Genomic DNA, 21,816 nt, shown 5'->3' on the forward strand with positions numbered 1-21,816 from the left:
GTCTGTATTAATAAATGAGGAGCACCTACGGTCATGTATGTAGAAATATCTACCACCAAACTTGTATCTGGCAATGGCTGTGCTCCCTTACACCTTCCCACACCTCTTGGCATATGTGTCTACCTATGTATCCACTCAAGTTACTGTTTGTTAGTACTGTTGTTGCAGGATTGTCTATGCTATGGTAGTTACCATAGTTGTCCTTTATGCTTGTGTTCTTGTCGTTGTCCTCTCTTGCCTTGGTCATGTTGTGTTGACTTGTCTCATATTGTGCATTGCCTTTCCCTGCACCAGTATTACCACATGTTGCCTATCTATTTGGTAATTTTCCATCCCTCCTCTTCCCATCCCTGATAACCATCAAAGAATGTGTTTTGTTTTTTTTTTTGGTATGTAAACCTTTTGTTGTTTATAATAACAAACTCGTACAGTATTTGTTCTTTTGTGATTGACTTATTTAATTCAGCATAATGTCCTCCGGATTCGTCCACATTATGAAATGTTTTGCAGATTCGTCATTGTTCTTTATCATTGTGTAGTATTACATTGTGTGTATGTACACAGTTTGTGAATCCATTCATCTGTTGTTGAGTACTTAGGTTGTTTCCACCTTTTTGTTACTGTGAATGATGCTGCAGTGAACATGGGTGTGGATATGTCTATTCATGTCACAGATCTTATTTCTTTAGGGTGTATGCATAGGCGTGGAATTGCTGGATCATATGGTACTTCTATTTCTAGATTCTCTTGAGAAAATGCCATACCATTTTCCATAGTGGTTGTACCATTTTGCATTTCCACCAGCAATGCGTAAGAGTTCCAGTCTTCCCACAATCTGGCCAACATTCGTTATTTTCTGCTTTTTTGATTCATGCCATTATAGTCAGGTTGAGATAGTATCTTACTGTAGTTTTGATTTGCGTCTCTCATGAGTCGGAATCAACTTGACGGCGGTAGGTTTGGTTTGGGTTAATTGCTAATGATTGTGAGCATTTTTAGTAGGTCCCATTTATCTAGTTCATCTTCTGTTGTGTGTGCATTTTTTAATTAAGGTTGGTATCCTATTTATGCCATGAGGACCCTAGCATTGTTCCTGTTTTTTGCTCTATGATCTTTATAGTTTTAGGGTTGATATTCAGGTCTTTGATCCATTTTGAGTTAGTTTTTGTGTACGGTGTGAGGTGTGGGTCCTGTTTCATTTTTTTTACAGATAGATATCCATTTGTACCAGCACCATTTGTTGAATAGACTGTGTCTTCCCATTTAATGGCCTTTGGTCCTTTGTTGAAGATCAGCTGTCCATAAGTGGATAGATTTATGTCTGGACTCTCAGATCTGTACCATTGGTCTGTGTGTCTTTCATCGTACTGGTACCAGGCTGTTTTGACTACCACAGCTGTATAGTAGGTTCTGAGGTCAGGTAGAGCTAGGATGCCTACTTTGTTCTTCTTCTTTGATATTGCTTTACTTATTTGGGGCCTCCTTCCATTCCATATAAAGTTAGTAATTAGTGTTGGGATTTGGATCAAGATTGCATTATATCGATATGTCAATTTGGGTAGTATTAGCATTTTCACAATGTTAAGTCTTCCTATCCAAGAGCATGGTATATTTTTCCATTTATGTAGGCCTCTTTTGATTTCTTGCAGTACTGTTTTGTAGTTTTCTTTGTACATCAGGATGCTGAACTGTTTGTATTTCTACAAACAGACCACGATCTCACTTGTCAAAAAACTTACCTTTCATGCCTCACCGTGAATGTTGTCTCTTGGATGAGGCTGTCCTTCAGTCCCCTGGTAGATGCAAGTTTTCCTTTGTGATTATTGTACTTTTTATACTGCCTTTACTGTCTTCTGATTTCTGGCATTGTAATTTGGTATGTACACCGTTCTTTCTAGCCGGTGTGCAGTTGGAGGAACCATGTCTTTTTATCTTTATTTGCCTGGTGCTATTGGTACTGGCACACAGCTAAATGTAATGTATTGGTACTAGCACATAGTGGTGGTGCAATTGTTAAGCGTTTGGCTGCTCACCAAAAGATTGCAGTGTGAATCCACCAGCCAGTCCTTGGAAGCCCTATGGAGCAGTTCTACTCTGTCCTACAGGGTTGCTGTGAGTCAGAATCAACTTGATGGTAACTGTTTTTTTTTTTTTAATTGAGTGAAAAGATTATTTAACATTCACTCAAAACAAATGATAAACCATTCTTCACTGATGGAGCGTTCATCTTTTTCTCACTGTGTTTTTGTTTTGTCTTATTCTTATGTAGGCCCTCTGTCATATTAGGAGTAACCAACCCTTTTTTTGCTAAAACACTCCAGCACTGGCCACACATTATTCGAATAGGAGACCTTAAACCTGCAGGTAAAGTATAAACTCAGTATTATTTTCAGTGTGTAATCTGGCTGAGCAGATTTATTTCTTCCCCTTTGTTTTTATCCCTTTGTTACTTTTTAATTATTGCATGTTGATGGCGACTTTCTTTTAGGCACCCTGAGTGAGGGCCTTTGAAGAAGAGCATAACTTCCCACTAAATTATGCTGGTTCCCATATGTGTAACCCAGCATATCCTTGTACCGAAAAATGCATTTACAATGTTACGAACCCCAAGTGAATTCTAATAGCATGAAACATCAAAAATTTGAGCTTTTTATTTATGCATTAGTCCAATAAAACAGGAATTTGCAATACTACTTGAGGAAAACCTTGTAGAAAGCTCAAATTATTCAAGATTTGGCACAAAATTCTTGGCTAGATCTGAGAACAAATATTATATCTCCGTGGCACTGGCCTGGATTAAGGAGTGGTCAAAAGATTGTGCTTTCCTTGAGAAAAAGGCATATACATATTTACATCTCATATAGAACCTTTCTCATGGTAGGGCTGAGTAATGAATTCTGAAGCTGGAAGTTTTGTTAGCCTAGATGACAGTTCAGTGGTACCGCTGACATTTCCCCTGAATTTTGCGTCAAAATAGTTGAGACACGTGAGATATCTAAATCATTTTTTAATAACTTATGTTGTTTTTTAAAGGTTTCCCTCTAGTATACACAGGTGTTTCTAAAACTTTGTGTAGTAATGTGATTGTGCTCTGAGAGTTTCTACACATAGATTTAGATGTAGTCAAAGAATAACATTTCGAAACATACTGTTTATAAATATTGGATCCGATCTTACTCTGAAATCCTTAGAAGCCTTATGAAATAGAGGAAAGAGTGAAAAACTTCACCTTGGCAGTCAGAGCTTTGTGATTTTAGGCAGAACAGCCTTTTTAAGCCTCAAATTCTTTGTCTACTGGGAGGATTAACCACAGTGCCTGACATGTGGCGCTCTGTGAATGTCATAACGCCCCTACCGTTTCACTGGTGCCCTGAGTGTCAGTCACTACAGTCTTAGCTGTGAGAGGCTTTTTTATTTTTTTTAAATCTTAGTTTAATCTTGACAGTTACATCACAATTTAGTCCTACTAATCTATACCATTTGTTTAATTGTAACATAGTAGAACGCTGTTTATTTTCTTTTCTCAGTGCAGGAACTTTTGCACAAAATCATTGGTAGAGTAACATGAATTAATATGTCTGCTTAACCTTTTAAGAAACTGCCAAACTAATTTCCCAAATTTGTTTACCGTCTTACGTTCCCACCAGCAGTGTATGAGAGTTCCCATTTTTTCATATCCTCACCAGCATACGGTCGCTTTGAGTCAGAATCGACTCGACGGCCGTGAGTTTGGTTTTTGTGGATCTTTTAATTATAGCCGTTCTACTGGCTGTAAAATGGGGTTTTTAATTTGTATTGCCTTGATGACTAATGACGTTGAGCATCTTTTCATCTACTTATTACTTATTCTATATCTTTGATGAAATGTCTATTTAAATCTTTTGCTCATTTTTAAATTAGGTTGTTTTCTTATTTTTGAGTTGTAAGAGATCTTTATATTCTGGACATCAGTCTGTTTTTTGCAAGTATTTTCTCCCATGATATAGCTTCTCTTTTCATTTTCTTAATGGTGTCTTTTGAAGGACAAGAATTTTTAACTTTGATGAAGTCCAGTTTATCAATTTTTTTTTTTTTTTTTTGCTTTATGGATTTTCCTTATGGTGTCATATCTAAGAATTCATTGCTTAACCCGAGGTCACAAAGATTTTCTTGTGTTTTTTTCCTAAGTTTTATAGTGTTAGCTTTTACACTATAATCCACTTTGAATTTTTTTTTTTTTATGATGCAAGAGGCCCAAATCATCTTTTTGCATGTGGATATCCAGTTGTCCCAGCACTGTTTGTTGAAAAGACTATCCTTTCCCCGATTGAATTGCCTTGGCACCTTTGTTCAAAATTATCTCATCAGTGCAAGAGTTTATTTCTGGACATTTTTTTCTGTTCCATTGATCTATATGCCTGTCTTTACACCAGTGCCACACTGTCTTAATGACTATAGCTTTACAGTAAGTTTTGACTTCAGGAAGTGTAAGTCCTCTAACTTTGCCCTTTTTTCACAATTCCTTTGGCTGTTTGGGTTTTTTGCATTTCTGTATACATTTTAGCATCAACTTGACAGTTTCTGCAAAAAACCAGCTGGGATTTTGATAGGGATTGTGTTGAATCTGTAGAACTATATGGGGAGAATTGCCATTTTAAGAATATTGAGTCTCGGGGGTCAGAAGCTGGCTGAATGGACACAAAAATAGAAAGTGGAGAGAAAGAGTGTGCTTTCTCATTAGGGGGAGAGCAACTAGGAGTACATAGCAAAGTATATATAAATTTTTGTATGAGAGACTGACTTGATTTGTAAACTTTCACTTAAAGCACGAAATAAAAAAAAAAAGAATACTGAGTCTTTGAATCTATGAACATGAAGTATCTCTCCATTTATTTATATGTCCTTTAATTTTTTTTCTCAGCAGTGTTTTATAGTTTTCAGTGTACAAGTCTTTTACCTTCTTTGTGTAGCTTTTTCTCAAGTTTTTTATTCTTTGTAATGGCTACTGTGAATGAAATTGTTTTCTTCATTTTATTTTTGGATTTTTTAATTACCATTTTGTAGAAGTACAATTCATTTCTGTGTATTGATGGAAATACTATTTATTTTTTATATATTGGTTTTGTAACTTGTTTATTGGCTCTACAAGGTTTATTTTTGTTGTCGATTCTGTAGGATTTTCTATTTACAGAATCATGCCGTCTGCAAATAAAGAATTTTACCACTTCCTTTCATATCTGGATGCCATTCATTTCCTGTCTGTCTATCTCTCGATCTGTCTACTGCCCATCTACTTATCAGTCCATCTTGTCATCCATCCATCCATTTGCCTGAGTGGGCTGTCTAGAATATTCAGTATAATTGAGTAAAAGTGGTGAGAGCAGATACCCTTGCCTTGTTCCTTACCTTAGGGAAAAAGCATATGGTGTTTTACTATTAAATATAATGTTAGGTGTATTTTTTCTTTATAAATGTCCTTTATTAGGTTGGGGAAGTGCCCTTCTGTTCCTAGTTTGTTGGGAAATTTTATCATGAATAGTGTTGTATTTTTTAAAGTGCTTTGTATTAAGATGACCATGTGGTTTTATCTTTTAGTGATGTGGTATATCACATTAATTGATTTAGGGTGTTAAACCAACCTTAAATTTCTCAGATAAATCCCATTTGGTCATGTGTGTCTTAGTTATCAAGTATTGCTATAACAGAAATACCAGAAGTAGATGACTTTAACAAACAGATATTTATTTTCTCAGGAGCTAGAAGTTCAAATTCAGGGCATTGGCTCTAGGGGATAGGGGAAGGCTTTCTGTCAGTTCTCAGGGAAAGTCCTTGCTACTTCAGCTTCTGTTTCCTGCTTCCTCAGAGACCTCCATCTTCTCCCAACTCTGCTTGCTTAATCTGCTCATTTTATATTTTGTAAGAGATTGTCTCAAGATACACCCTACGCTAATCCTGCCTAATTAATATGACAAAGACAGCTCATTCCCAAATGGGATTATAACTACTGACATAGAGATTAGGATTTACAGCACATGTTTTTGTGGGATACAGTTCAGTCCATAACATCCCACAGTTTGGCCCCCCAAAATTCATGTCCTTCCCATATGCAAAACATATTTATTCTGTCACATCATCCCCAAAGTGTTGAAATCAACTCCAAGTCCCAAATCTCATCTTCTAAATCCCCTAAGTCAGATGTGGGTGAGACTTTAGGAGTATTCCATCCTGGGGCAAAATTCCTCTTCATCTATGAACCTGTGAAATCCAGAATACAAGTAATCCGCTTTCAAAGTACAGTGATAGAACAGACACAAGGTAGACGTTTCCATTACAAATGGGAGAAATTGGAGAGAAAGAAGGAATAACAGGCACCAACCAAGTCTAAAACCCAACAGAACAAATTACATTAGCTCCGAAGTCTTAAAAATAATCCTGTTTTCTCTGAGGCCATCTGGGCAGTGGCCCCACCCTCCAGACTCTGGGTGTTGACCACATAGTCTGGAGGGTGGAGGCCCCTCAGCCCTAAGCTTCAGCTCTACCTTCCAGGCCCTCTGGATGGCAACTCTGTTCCCTTGGCTTTAGGTGGCCCCATTCTCCTAGTCCATCTGAGAGGCAATCCCACCCCCCAGCCCTGGCAGGCCCTCTTCTTCTGTCCCGTGGGCATGGCAGCCCTACCCCCTCGGCTTTGGGTGGAGGCCCCACCCCCTGGCGCACCTTAATGGCAGTACCACACTCTGGAACCTGGGAGGCTGTGGCCCCACCCTATGACATCCAGGAGACCATGGCCCCACCCTTTGAAACTAATAAGGCACTTGCACCTTCTGACAGTTCTGCTGATCTCTGAGCTCCTGCAGGGATGGTCCTTTTCTTGGGGACAGCAGATGTTGCTCTTTTATCCTGTTCCTTGCCTGTAGAATTCAAGAGGTAGACAACGTTCTTTTTCTTTCAGTCTAAGCTGATGGGTTTTCTGCTGTGGTAGTTGGTTAGATCCATTAATCACAGGCTTAATCTCTTTAACAAAAGATTGAGTAGCCGTGTCCTTGGTGAACATTCTAGGACCCATGTCCTTAGTTTATACAGTGGAATTTTCCAGGTCTTTAAGTCCTGTTTTTATTTTGCACAGTTCATTTTTGAATCCATCTCTTTCACATTTTACTATGTGTGGCAAGGAGAAATTACACAACCTCTTTAAAATCTTGTTTAGAAATCTCATCCCGATATCCAAGTTCATCACTTAAAAATTCTACCTTCCACCAAACATTTGAACATAATTTAGACAAGTTTTTTGTCACTGCATAAAAAGCATCACCCTTTCTCCATTGTCCAATCACGTGTTCATCATTTTCTTTTAAAGCTTCACCAGAAGCACATTTAATGCCCACATTTCTAGCAACATTTTGTTGCTGGCACCGTATGTATTCTCTAAGACAATAGAGACTTTCTGTATAGCTCTCCTCACTTCCTTCTGAGCCCTCACAGAATTGCCTTCGATGTCCACAATTGTACAAACAGTCTCTTTAAGGCAATCTAGGCTTTTAGTGTTAGACACTTTAAAACTTTTCCAGCCCCCACCCATTACCCAATTCCAAAACCACTTCCACATTGTAGGTATTCATTAGAGCAGCACCCCTACTTCTTGGTATCCAATTGTTTTAGTCATCTAGTGCTGCTATAACAGAAATACCACGAGTGGGTGGCTTTGAGAAACAAATTTTTTTCCTCACAGTTTAGGAGGCTAGGAGTCAGAATTCAGGGTTCCAGCTCAAGGGGAAGGCTTTCTCTGCCTTTCACCTCTTGGGGAAGGTCCTTGCCTGTTCAGATTCTGTTTCCTGGTTTCCTGGAGACCTCCATGTGCTGGATATCAAGTCTTCCCCGATCTCTCCTTGTTTAATCTGCTCATTTTATATCTTGTAAGAGATTGACTCTAGACACACCCTACATTAATTCTACCTCATTAACATAACCAAGACGGCCCTTCCCAAATGGGATTATAACCACAGGCATAGAGGTTAGGATTTACAACACGTATTTTGGGGGGACACAATTCAGTCTATAACAGTGTGTGATCCTTCTTTATGTTGCTAGATTTCGGTTTGCTAATATTTTGTTGAGCATTTTTACATCTGTATTCATGAAGGGTATTGGCCTGTAGTTTCTTTTCTTGTGATGTCTTAGTTAGTTAATACTCTTGTTGCCCAGAGAATCTTCTTCAGGCAGGTGAAGTTATCATTTAAAAGTAGGACCAAGGGATGATGGGGGCAACTCTTAAGTTTATTTTTCAGAATGAGAATGAAGGCATATAAAGAATATTAATTACACTCTTTTTTAAGCAGCTTAGAGGAGAAGTGTCGTGTTCTCTTATTTCTCTCACCATCTTAATTTGGACCATTTCATTTGGTGTCACTCTTTCTGCAGGATAGATGGTGTCATATGGAAGCATTATGCTTTAGAGACCCTTAAGTATATTCTGGTCAGTGAAGAGTGGTTCTAAAGAATGTCATTTTCCTTGCTTTGGTCATTTGTTCAGATAGTAGAGTGGTTAGCATGTTGTATACAAGGGCACTAGGGGTATTTCAGTGATTTTGGGTTATCCAGTGCCGTCGAGTCGATTCCGACTCATAGCAACCCTATAGGACAGAGTAGAATTGCCCCACAGAGTTTCCAAGGAGCGCCTGGCGGATTTTGGGTTAGACCTGTAATAACTGTTCCTGAGGTGGGTAAGTCTTACGTGAGTAGACTTCTTAACAGAGGTAGAAACTCGTGTTAAATTTCGTATACTTAATGATACTTTCCCCACTTACCTTTTAACTTACGAGTCTTTGCTATGTAACATGGGGTGTTTTTCTGCCCATTGAGCTGAAGACCAGGGTCACTGCATATGCTGCCCAAGTCGTGAACCACAGCAGCCCTGCCTAGGACCCTGGCTTTGAAGTTTCAAGATAGTCTGAGAGGGTCAGTAAAACTGTGGAAAAGCATCTTCTATGGGTTCTTCAGGGAAGGCCCAGCAAAACTGGGCTTTTGCCCTGCTGGGCCCAGAAATGCATTGCTTTCCTAAGAACATTCAGTTTTAACCCCGTAGAGAAAGGGTGATTTCTCATGACAGAAAAGGCTTACTTTTTCTAGATTGGACCTAGTTTTATTTCAGCCAAGTCCTGTTAAACTGAGAAATGAAATATTAGGCTAATGGGTACTTAGTACTCCTCAAAGAGAACATAATTTCACCTGTGTATATTAGATCAAATTATGAACTGATAATTCCTGACCAGAAATTGTGTATAGTGATTTCAGGACACGAAAGGTAAAATACTTGGCCTAGGTTTAGAAGACTCTTTAGTAAATATGCATAGGTACATTCACGATAGCTCTTAATTCGTAATGTTGGACCTCTCTCTCGTGTGCCATGTATATAACAGACACTGAGTAAGTGGTTTTTTAATTAAATCTCTATAGTTACAGGACTCGAGTTTGTTTTCTGGCATTCCTGTTCTTTTTCCAGAGCTATCTGACATCCATTTTACTTTTTTGTAATAGATATATATCTTTCTGATTTTCTTGATATGCATTACATGTTTCAGAAAAGAATTGAGATAGCTAGTGCTGGACATGACACAGTGGTTAAAGTGCTTGGTTGCTAACTGAAAGGTTGCCAGTTTGAACCCACCAGCTACAGTCTGCATCCGTAAAGATTTACAGCCATGGAAACCCTATGGGGCAGTTGTATTCTGTCCTGTAGGGTCACCATGAGTTGGAATTAGGCTCGATGGCGGTGGGTTAGGACTGGAGGTCACTGTGGGTCTTAGACCTGATGAGGACCACTGAATCAGAGGGGCTGTGTGGATGAAGATTGCTGTACAAGTTGTTCTTGTCTTTTTCCTTTGAAAAAAGAGATGAGTCACTATATATCTTCACGGAACCCTGGTGGCGTAGTGATTAAGAGCTCAGCTGCTAACCAGTAGGTTGGCAGTTCAAATCCACCAGGCGCTTCTTGGAAACCCTATGGGGCAGTTGTGCCCTGTCCTATAGGGTGGCTATGGGTCGGAACCAACTTGACAGCTGTAACAACAACAACAGTCTGTCTTCATTAAGGCCACGTACTTATTGCATATAAAGAATGTATGAACCCCACTGTTGAATTACGCTCTTCCCTGATATTCATTTCCTTTCGCACAGTGAGCTTCAGGAAGTAGTATGTTGATAAACAGCATTTGTTGGTAGAAGAGTTACAAGTTCTTTTTTGACTTGGAGTAGGAAGGAGCAAAATAAACACATAAATACTTAGAATTATTCAAACCATTGTGGTTTTGACAGTTGACGTTCTTTGGTTTCTTGGCATCAGAAGCAAATGTACAACTTGAGTTTAGTTATCTGTATAGTTAAATATGTATTAGTAGTACATTTTAATAAGGGGAAAAAGCTTTACAGATTATCCGATGATCGGCCACCCCAGCTCTGGAAAGCAGAACCACAAATAAGATGAGAGGCATTCTCAAAAGAATTAGTATATTGGAATAAACCAAAAAGACCAAACTCACTGCCGTCTAGTCAATTCTGACTCATAGCGACCCTATAGGACAGACTAGAACTGCCCCATAGGGTTTCCAAGGAGCGCCTGGTGGATTTGAACTGCCAACCTTTTGGTTAGCAGCTGTAGCACTTAACCACTATACTAGCAGGGTTTCCAGTATATTGGAATAGATAGGATAAATTGACAAAGTAAAACTGTGGGGTTGTGATTCAGAAACATTACAGAAACCTGAGTGTTTCTGGACTCTTTCCTTCTTTCACCTACTCTGTCCCCAAAGCCTGTTGAGACTTTGTCTCCTCAGCAGAGCTCAGTAGCTCCCTCTCTTCTCTTTGCCTGCTGCACGTGCCTTGTTTGAGGTTCTGTTGCTACCTCACAGCAGTACTCTACAATGCATGCATTTCATCTTCTAGTCTTTTCTCTATTACACCTCAGCCTTCTTTGGGCCACCAGAGTGATTGTGTTAAAATGCAGATTTGATAATGTTATCTTACTCTCCTCATCTGATGCTCCCAGGGCTCCCTTCCCCCCATTGCTTTCAGCCTCTCAGTTGCCTTATATGGCAGACACCTTTGTAGTTCCTCTTACTCTGACCCCTGAATACTTCTCTGGTTTCATTTTTTGCCCCTCTCAGCATACCCTCCATTCTTACCCTTATAGTGTGCTGGCTAAGAGTTATACTCTCAACTCATGATTAGGTAGGAACCTTAGCGGGGCAGTGAGTTTATGTTAATGGGGGAGGAGCAACTCAGAAAAGGAGGGTGAGAATGTAGTCAGTGTCATGGAATTGTACGTAGAAACTTGAATTGGTGTATGTTTTGCTGTGTATTATTCTTAACAAAAAATAACAAATTAAAAAAAAAAGAATGATGACTTTGGAGTTCAACTGCCCTATTTCATATCCGGCCCCCACCCCCTCCCCCGTGTTATCCGGGTGTCCTAGGACAAGTCACTCCTCTGTGTCTAGTTAGAGCCACTAGAGCTAACACCATGTCTGAGCTGACTTTGACCAGTCAGAGTGAATAACAACGGTCAACAGTTGGTACCGATGTACACCAGGTGAATACAGTGTTCCGTCCGTGCCTTCGTTCCTTCATCTGTGAGATGGGAATGAGAAAACATACTTCTGTGGTGAAAATTAGATGTGATAATTTATGTAGTGTGCACAGACCAGACGGGCATAGAGTAAGTATTCAGTAAATGGTGGCTGTTAACTGTTCCAGCATTATCTCCAACTCTTTAGGCAACATGTTGTTCATTCTTCAGAGTTTAACTCTTTTACCTCTTTTTCCCATGAATAAATTTTTATTTCTCTTACCCTGTTGCCATCAAGTCGATTGGATTCCAACTCACAGTGACCCTATAGGACAGAGTAGAACTGCCCCATAGGGTTTCCAAGGAATGGCTGGTGGATTTGAACTGCTGACCCTTTGGTTAGCAGCCAAGCTTTTAACCACTGTGCCACCAGGGCTCCATATACCTACCATGCATCATTAATTTAGAATTCAACTTCTGTAAAAATAGAGTCTAATTAAAGCAGTTACGTCTTTGCCAAAGTTGCAGTGTAATCAGGTATGGATAAAGGAAAAAATACTGGTGATAAGACTTCAAAATTAAAAGTTTATAAAAAAAATCTGTTTACTGTGGTGCCTGCTCTTAAAATTTTTTAACAATACCAAAGTATATAAAATTGCCAGTAAAAATGCTCCCTGATCCTATAACCCCGCCCTCACAAAACAGCAGTTAGATCTGTGTGATGATTTAAATAAAGGTATTTTGTAAACTTAGAAGGTTGAATTAGGTGATCTCTGATTGCCTTTCAGTTCTTAGGCTCTCTTAGTCCTCTTATGCAAAAAGAAAAAGGGCCAGGAAGGGAGAGAAAAAGAAATTCTGTTGAATTTAATGTGTCTGTGACATTTTCAAGTGTTCATCTTGAAGCATTTTTCTGCCCATCATAAATAAAGGTTGCTGAGGTTTGGCTTCTCTTGAGCTGAAGACCAGGGCCACTGCAGATGCAGCCTGTCCTTCAGGGGCCCTGGTCTGTGGCTGAGGCCTGTGCTTTTGGCACACACCATCGCCACCTGGTGGTTGTGTCTGTGTCTGCGTTCAGAAGCAGAGTTTGGGGACTGCATCTTTATACTCACTTAGGAATTGCTTTCTGTTCCATTTACTTGTAAAGAGTATATTATTCATATCTGACACGTATTTGGCATATAGATCTTAAACTACGCTTTGAGAAAAGGGGAAAAAATTAAATGGTAAATGTAAATGAAAGATCAAGTATCCTATTTATTTTGTATAATTTGCATGAATTGTTTCTCTGCTGCTGTAGTAATCTAATGCTCCCTTTATCCGGTTTTAAGAAATGAAGTCTTAAATGTTAATTGATGTTTAAAAGAATGCTTCAGCTGTAAATAACAACCCTGGCTAAGTAATGAAGTACATAGTCATAAAATTTCAGTTTTGTGTTATATATAATTAAAATAACTGTAAGAATCTTTATATTTCCTTCAGGTGAAATTCCTAAACAGGTCAAAGTGAAAAAATTGAAGAACCTAAAGACTCTGGATTCTAAACCGGGTATTGGCTTTTATTAATTTTTAAATATATACTTGTATGGCTATTTAGGTTTTTCTGTTTATCTTATTTTCTTCTTTTCACTTCCTAGGAGTTTATACTTCTTATAAGCCATATCTAAACAGAGATGAAGAGATTATAAAACAGTTACAGAAGGTAATTACTTGTTCATAGTATTAATTTAAATTTCCTTGTTCAGGTATGCAATGTCCAGTTGAACAGTATGTCCGTAGATAGTAATGTGAAGTATTATTTCTGTTTTGAACCAAAGCTTGGTACAAATCAGGAGACTAAAGTAGCAGCAATTGTGGGATAGAAATAAGGGGCTTTAGCTACAAACCAGTGCCAATCTTCCTAGAAACTTGGCAGTTACAGTGAAAAGCCATAGACTGCCATGAGGAGGGGCTAGGGGAATAGTCATCATGTTCGGAAAGCTGTAAATAGTCTTAATACAGCAAATATAAAATATAATCTTCATTGTGGACTGATATGTTTAAATATGGGATGAATGAAGTTGACTAATTTAGAGATTCAGGTTTTGCTCTAAGGATTCTTTTCATGGGATACTGCATAATGAACTTTATCTTAAAGTTGTGCCTATAGAAACTAGTTAGACATCGGGACTGAACTACAGGACATGAAAGCTATGGACTATAGTCTCAGAGGACATCTAGGTCAATTGGCAAAACACAGGTCATAAGGATTAAGTTCTACATCCTAGCCTAGTGAGTAGCATCTGGGGTTTTAAAAGCTTTCAAATGGCCATCTAAGAAGCAACTATTGGTCTTTTCCTGCCTGGAGCAAAGGAGAATGAAGAAAACTGAAGATTCAAGGGAGAAATTGGTCCAAAAGACTAATGCCCCACATGAACCACAGCCTTCTCTAACCTGAGACCAGAAGAGCTAGAAGTTGCCTGGCTACCACTACCAACCACTCTGACCAGGATCACAGTTAGAATGAGTAAAAAATGTAAAACTAAATCAAAAAAAAAAAAAAAAAACCAGACTTACTGATCTGAAAGAGACTTAGAGGAACCCCCGAGACTATTGCCTTAAGACCACCTTCCAACTTGAAACTGTAGACACTCCCGGAGGCCACCTTTCAGCCAAGTAATAGACAGGGCTATAAAATAAACAATGATACCTGTAAGGAATGTACTCCTTAGAACAGTCGACTATAGGAGACCAAAAGGGCAGCATTTGCCCAAAACCAAAGATGAGAAGACAGAGGGAAGGGAAGCCTGACTGATGGGAATGGGGAACCCAGGGAGGAAATTAGGAGAGAGTTAACACATTGAGGGGATTGCAACCAAGGTCAGGAAACAACTTGTGTAAGAATCATTGATTGGAAAATTAATGTACTATGTAAACTTTCACCTAAAGCACAGTGAAATGTTAAAAAAAAAAAAAAGATGAAGTTCTACTTTGTTTTTTTTATGTCAAGTGTAAATGTATACTTATCTATCATTTGAGCTTCTATAATTATCCATTGTTTCATATCCCTGTCACAAGAATATAGCTTGTCATTGTTCCTTCTTTTAAGGGTGTACAACAGAAACGTCCTTCTGAGGCTCAAAGTGTCATTCTCCGACGCTATTTTTTGGAACTGACACAAAGCTTCATCATTCCATTAGTAAGTTAACAAATGTAGATTTGCCAAATTTAATGATTTGTAGAAGGGTGTATAAATGTGTATCCCGTCCACCGAAACTTTATCTCAAGTTGTGTGTTTTGCCTGCTCGTGGGTTTAGTGATTAAAAATAGAGCCATTTGCAGGAGACCTGGATTCTTCATTCGGGTACTAACCCTGTGACTTTGGTAAGTCATTTCCTCTTTCTGACCTTCAGTTTTCTTATCTGTAAAATGTACTTTCCCTGCTCTGTAAAGACTACAGCCTAGGAAACCATATGGGCAGTTCTTCCCTGTCATACAGAGTCACTATGAGTTGGAGTCAACTCGACGGCACACAAAACAAAAACAGCAATGATTTATGAACATTATATACACGGGGACAACCTGGAGATCTTCGCTGTTATGTTCTGGGAAGAAATATTCTTTCTTGGATGTCTATTTAGTTTGTTCCATTTAAATTTCTGTTTAAGTCAATAAACAAATATAGTGCTTAATAGCATGGACTGAAATCAAGTAGATCTGAGTTCAAGTCCAGGTGTAACCTTGGGCAAGTAACTTAGCCTTTTGAGGCCTCAGTTTCCCAGTAATGCCTGCCACATAGGATGGTTGCAAGGATTAAAAAAGATTATGCATGTAAAATGTTGAGCACATTTTCTGGCACGTAGTAAGGTTAATTACTATCATTAGAAATATGTAGTTCCTTGATTATCCAAGATTTTAAAAAATTTTTTGTGGTGAAATACATATAACAAAAAGCTTGCCATTTTTAACATTTTTAAGTGTACCACTCATTAATTACATTCTCCAAGTTGTTATACCAGTACTACTACCTATTTCCAAAAGGTTATATTGCCCCAAACAGAAACTCCAGTCTCCCTTAGCATAACTCCCCCTCCCCCTCCCACCCACAAGTTTATATCGCCCCACACAGAAACTCAGCTCTCCCTTAGTGTAACTCCCCACTTCCTTTCCCACCCACTCCTTGTAACCACTGGTTTATGCACATTGACCTATTCTAGGTTTTTCATATAAGTGGGATCGTACAATATTTGTCCTTTGGTGTCTGGCTTATTTCACTCAGCATAATGTTTTCAAGAGTCTTCCATGTTGTAAGGTGTGTCAGAATTTCATTTTCTTTATAGCCAAATAATATTCCAAGATTTATTTAAATTTTTATTGAAAATCTCAGTCTCCAGTTGTATCTAAATTTAGCTCTATTTAGTGTGGGGAGTGGTAAGGTGGTTGTTGTCTGTTAAAAGAGCATGTGGTAAAAAACTGGGAACCCCATTTCTTTTAAATAGGTCTGTTTAAATGTTTTTGAAGACTACCTGGGTAAGAGCACCTAACTTTGATTAACCTTTTTTCTAGGAACGATATGTGGCAAGCTTGATGCCTTTGCAGAAAAGTATTTCTCCATGGAAGGTATGAATATATTCATATAAATTCCTCTTTGAATTCTTTAACAGTAATTAACTCCTGTGAATATATCCATTTCTAATCTTTAAAATATAGTATGTCCTGTTTCGTAGAGTCCACCCCAATTAAGACAGTTCCTTCCGGAAGAATTTATGAAAACGCTCGAGAAAACAGGACCTCAGCTGACCTCTAGAATAAAAGGCGATTGGATTGGACTTTACCGGTTAGTCAGTTTTTTTTTTTTGTTGTTGTTGTTTTCTCATTTTCACCCATATACAGAGCTTTATTTAAAAAAAAAAAAAAAAGTCATAATCAGACTTTGCTTTTTTAAAACTTATTTTTATAGGCATTTTTTAAAATCTCCTAATTTTGATGGCTGGTTCAGGAGCCGGCGGAAGGAAATGACCCAGAAATTGGAGGCACTCCACCTAGAAGCCCTTTGTGAAGAGGTTAGAAAACAGCATGTTTGTGTGACAATTAACAACTTTTGAAAATAAAGATACAGTTATCCTTCGAGGTTGGAAGACTACACTTTTAACTCCTTCTTTATAAATACTATTAATGCTTATTTTTCTATGTCATGTACTATGTGCCAGGGACTTTATATGGATTATCTCTTTTCATATTCACAGCAAGTCACTGAGGGTAGGTTTATGATCTGTGTCACAGGACACCTGAGGCTTAGAGAAGGGAAACGACTGGCCCTAGTCCATATCACTGCTAGTAGTGGAGCCAGCAGCGGGTGCAGCCCCTCACAAGTGCTGATTGTGTGTGTCCCTGCTTTCAGTGACCTCAGGTTGGTAGCTTGGACTCGGCTATGTACTCCACAGAAATTGGCAAATGCTGCAAACCAGGGACTTTTTCTGGAGAGCTGTTTGTTAAATATTCGCCAGTATACCACTGGGTGGAGCCAGGATTCAAATCCAAGCTGTCTAACTCCAGGTCCTGAGTTCCTTTCCAGTATTCCTTAGTTAGTTGGTATTAACAATTCTTCATATGTCTGAACTGACTTCTTCATCTTCCATAACTTACACCGGACTATTTTAAATTAAACTATCTATGAAGATGCAAAGTGTAGCCTTATTTTCATTTGTATTTAGCTTGAAATACTGAGGTGAGCTATCTCCATGGTTAACTTTCTAATCATAAACCCCCAGTGACTGGTTTTGAGAGGAGTATGATGAAAACCACCACAAGGGAGCCCAGGTGGAGCTTGTTTGAAGATGGAAAACTCCTGTTCACAGTTTGTTAGCTAATGATCCTTACTACTTGGTTTAGGGGAGGGGCATGCTTTTGCACTTGGAATTGCAGTTTTGCTTTTTCTTGATTGACCTGAATGGGGAGCTTCAGAAAATAATATTCTTTTACTTCTAAATATTAGACAATTGTTCTGGCTAATGTTGAAAGTTATGCATCTAACAGTTATTAGGATATTATGTACACAGTTATCCTAGTACTCCAATGCTATAAAAAACCAAGCCAAACCCGTTGCTGTTGAGTAGATTCTGACTCATAGCGATCTGGTTTAAAATACCCTGTCCTTCCTTCCCAGAAGCCTACCGTATTGAAATAGAGCCACTTGAATATTATTTTGGGTGAATACTGATAATTGGAATTATTTGTTATTCTAGGACTTACTTCTCTGGATCCAGAAACACACAGAAGTAGAAACAGTAGACCTTGTATTGAAGCTGAAAAATAAGTTGGTATGTAGTCAAAGCAGATAAAACTAAATTGACTTTTCTCTGAAGATATTTTCCTTTCATTTCAGCTGTCAATCCATGATGTACCTCAGAAGTCATTTTTTCAATGAGAAGACTTGAGATTGATCAATTGATAGATCATATTGAGTACAAATGGCTAAAAATACCTGGTTGCTCAAGCAGATTGTAAATGATGCCGTGTATCCTGAAGTTATTCACACAGAGTCTAGTGAGCTCTACAGAAACACTGTCGCTTATATTTACTACCACACAGCATGCCTGGACGTTATCTGTCAGTTTGCATAGAAGCTTTTTTATTGAACCCAGTAATGTATTATGTAGATAGCATATTCCTTGCTTTTTTTTCCTACAGTTTTTGTAACTTGTGTTCTAAGTAAAGTCTGAAAGTTTCCAAATCATTAGACCATTAAAAGTATTTATCTAGAGACTATAATGTATTAGAATAAATTCAGAAGATAGTTTAAATGCTACTAAATGTTCCTTTTGTAGGTGCAAGCTGATCGAGAGCGCTTACCTGTGAAACCTGACACTATGGAAAAGTTACGGACACACATAGATGCAATTATCTTAGCATTGCCAGAGGACCTACAAGGCATTCTGCTCAAAACGGGCATGACATGAGATTTGCCAAGATTTTCCAGCCAAAAAAGATTGCACGTCATGAAGCATACTGACATTTCAACCAGACGCACAAAAGAGATGTCTCAATGGCAAAGAAGTGGACATGAGCCGTGAGTGCTAGCTACAGGGTGGAAAGACTGTACTGTATAAACAGACCTTTTTAGTGCATTATTTTTTAAAATGGGTCTCTGGTGGTTCCACTTTAATACTGAAACACCGAAAGGCATTTCTATATTTTTAATAATGTTCTGAAGTGCTCTTATGAGAGACCTGAGGGGCCATCAGTGTCAGTGATTCCAAACTGCAGTGCTGGCATTGCAGGTATTTTTTTAAACTGGCGCTGCTTTGCCCAATCATGTTAAAACTCAGGGGGATATAAAAATAACATTCACACTGCCCATCTTCTTCAGAAGGAGGACATGATGAACTGTTCAGCTAGAGCTAGAAGTAATGGACGCATATGTAGTGCCTTCCGTTGTCTGACTCGTTTCACAAAGCCCAGCTGCCAGTCTTGAAGCTCTTCTCATATCTTGGTTATGATACGTAGTTTTGTAAGGCATTTTACCAAGTAACCAGTGCTTAAAAACGTGTTTCTTGCCTCCCAGTGTGTTTATCAGTAGGCTTTTTTTCATTGCCATGTATAAGGTTTTAAATTCATTATTTTCATTAGCATTTTCAAAATTTAATCATCAATTTCTCCAAAGGCAAGAATATATTAGTATTAATTATGGATTAGGGAGGAATAGTTAATATCCTCTTAACTTTTACTAATTGGGCCTGTTTAGCTTAATTAGCTTGGATTTTTTTCAAAGATACTCTAATTATAAAACTCGATATAATCATCTATTTTTTAAACTGAACTATTCCTATTTTAAATGCATTTGTAAGTCATTTTATGTGATAGTCATTTGAGTGACTGTATGGTTGATTTTTCAGTGGCATTATGTGCTTGGCAGGGTTTTCTCCCCCCCAGTGTTTCTCAGAACACTTCTGCTTTCGTTTGACATGGGATCTTTGCCTGAATCACTGTTACAGCCAATTTTTGTTGTTGTTTGTTTGTTGTTTTTATTTTTATGTTGTTTAAACTGTACTACCTTGCCAAAAATAGAAGAATGTGGCTTGGTAGGGTAAGATTGCTTGGTTTGTGTTTGAATAGGAGTGTCCTACAGAAGCCACTGTTTAAAATAGGCACACGTGACATAGCATGTATGTAAATAGCTATGTCTTGAATTATCCTCTAAGTAACCAAATTTAGTTGTAGTTATTTGTAAAAGAAATGGCTTCAGAAGCTGTCTCTTGTTTGTTGGTGTAACTCATAAGGACTCCTGACCCAAGAAAGCCTCCATTTATTTCCTTGTAACTGTGGTCTAAATACCCAAATGTGTCCTTTTCACATGGATACAGTCTCTTCACGCATACCTCAAAGTCAGAGAGAGAAAATGGCATTTGAAAAAATCATCTGCCTTCGATCATATCAGTCATTTCGTGAGATAACAGTTGTCCTTACAGAAAGCGGACAACTGCTTTTATATGGGAAAATATTTCATATCTTTCTGGGAAACCTTATTTAGGTATAAACAGTCATCTTATTATTTTTTAAAAAGGTGTATTTTAATAATCTTACAATTTATATACAGTCTGTGACCAGAATTTGAAAGTTGTTAATGTCATACCAAGGATCTTTTAAATTATACCACTATAGGATGTATCATTTCAAATGCATTTTGCACAGTTGAAGAGTAGGAAAAGATGCCGGTGAGCATGACAACGCTGTCTTTATACCTTCTGCATTTCACTGAAACTTAACACATGTTGGAAACCATATCATACCTACCAGGTTTATCTCTTAATTTCAAATTACGTACTTGTAAAAATAACAAAATTGCTTTGGAAACCTGAGAAAGACTGACTGGGTAACTTAATTTTTTGTGTGTGATTTTCAGAGTTTTTTTTTTTTTTTTTTAAGAGGACTTTGTTAATGTCTAAACCCTGCCATTTAATGTTTATCTCCACCAGCATCAGAAGGAATCACTGCTTTAAGGGCGTCATGTAATGCCTAGTGCCTTCTTTTTACAGTGTAAAAGAGGTTTTGTGAAGGCATTTATGGTCATTACTGAAAACAATTAAAGGCCTTGGATTTTAAACTACTTGGATCTCTTGTGTTATTTCTGAGTAGGGTTGGAATACTTTTAAAAAATACTTAGTAAATTAAACTTGTGCTTTTGGAGTTCCTTTTACTTCCTGAGAGTTTTTTTCTTTTTTTTTAATTCATGTAAACCTTCTCACCTGTACTTCACGTGGAGCTGGTGAACAGTTCAGCTTAGTAGCAGGCAGATGGCTTAACTGATTGCTTATCTTCCCAGCAGTACATCAATTTTATAAAATATTCTGATGAAAATATTTTAGTTCACTAATCTCAGTATTGTTAGATTCTTCATTTTTTAAAACCTTAGTCAAATTATTTTTCTTTGTCTTCTTAAAGGTAGCAACTTTATGATACGGTTCTTTGGATTTTAACTTGTTTATTAAATAGTAAGAAGACATACTGGATATTACCCCTTTTGAAGGTACAGAGTAATATTTTTCAAAGCGTGTTACAAAATATTTTGTTGTTAGGTGCCATTGACTTGGTTCTAACTCATAACAACCCTATGTATTTTAGTAGATTTAAAAGAGATGGCATTAAAATTTGTCATTTTGGTTTTACTTGTTTATAACTTAGTTTATTTGTTTTTACAAACTTAGACTTTACTAATGTTCTCCTTTTCAGCATAACTTAGGGAAAAAAAGTGATTTAAAAATTTTAAGTACCAACTTTCTAATACTAGTGTTACCAGATGGAAACCCCAGGTTCTTACCCAGCATAACTTGTATTGGCCAGTAAACAAGAGATCGAGGTGGGAGAACAAGAAAGTCACCTTTATTTCATTGTATGAGGAAAATGGAGTCGTTCGAAGCTGCTGCTGCCAAGACTGCTCACCGAGGGCGGGCAGGCCAGTTACTTTTAAAGGGGTTTACAAGTAGGGAGTTCATACAAATTACGTCAGCAACAGTCTTAGTCATACCGTGCAGGGCAGGTGCAGTGGGGTTTACAGAAAAGCAGAATTCAAATGCATACCTGGGGAGAGGGGAGGGAGCCAAGAAAATAGGATTTTTAATACAGTACTGTGGGAGCAGTCTCACTAGTTCCATAAAAGTAGACAGTTAAAGAAGATGAAAAGTTTCTCTAGTTACAGATAAACATCTTCTAACTCTCAAATATGTTAACTCATAATAATGACTAAATTCTTATCAATAACTTGATATCCCTTCAGATATCCAAGATACATTACTTACTTGCCATCTG

General features: G+C 38.0%; 1 protein-coding gene across 2 annotated transcripts in view; it reads left to right on the top strand.

Moving 5' to 3' along the window:
* DENND6A (DENN domain containing 6A) overlaps nt 1–21,572 on the top strand; it is a 73,016-nt gene extending 51,444 nt beyond the window's left edge. For both annotated transcript variants that reach the window (XM_003410046.4, XM_023547595.2), the window contains 9 exons: nt 2,270–2,364; nt 13,016–13,081; nt 13,170–13,234; nt 14,621–14,710; nt 16,078–16,131; nt 16,239–16,348; nt 16,472–16,574; nt 17,757–17,831; nt 18,339–21,572. In XM_003410046.4, the coding sequence (XP_003410094.1) occupies nt 2,270–2,364; nt 13,016–13,081; nt 13,170–13,234; nt 14,621–14,710; nt 16,078–16,131; nt 16,239–16,348; nt 16,472–16,574; nt 17,757–17,831; nt 18,339–18,470 (790 nt within the window). In that variant the 3' untranslated portion in view covers nt 18,471–21,572. The remainder of the gene's footprint in view (nt 1–2,269; nt 2,365–13,015; nt 13,082–13,169; nt 13,235–14,620; nt 14,711–16,077; nt 16,132–16,238; nt 16,349–16,471; nt 16,575–17,756; nt 17,832–18,338) is intronic.
* The last annotated feature ends 244 nt before the right edge of the window (nt 21,573–21,816 follow it).

Source organism: Loxodonta africana, chromosome 22, assembly GCF_030014295.1.
Source record: "Loxodonta africana isolate mLoxAfr1 chromosome 22, mLoxAfr1.hap2, whole genome shotgun sequence".
NCBI classification, from domain to species: domain Eukaryota; kingdom Metazoa; phylum Chordata; class Mammalia; order Proboscidea; family Elephantidae; genus Loxodonta; species Loxodonta africana.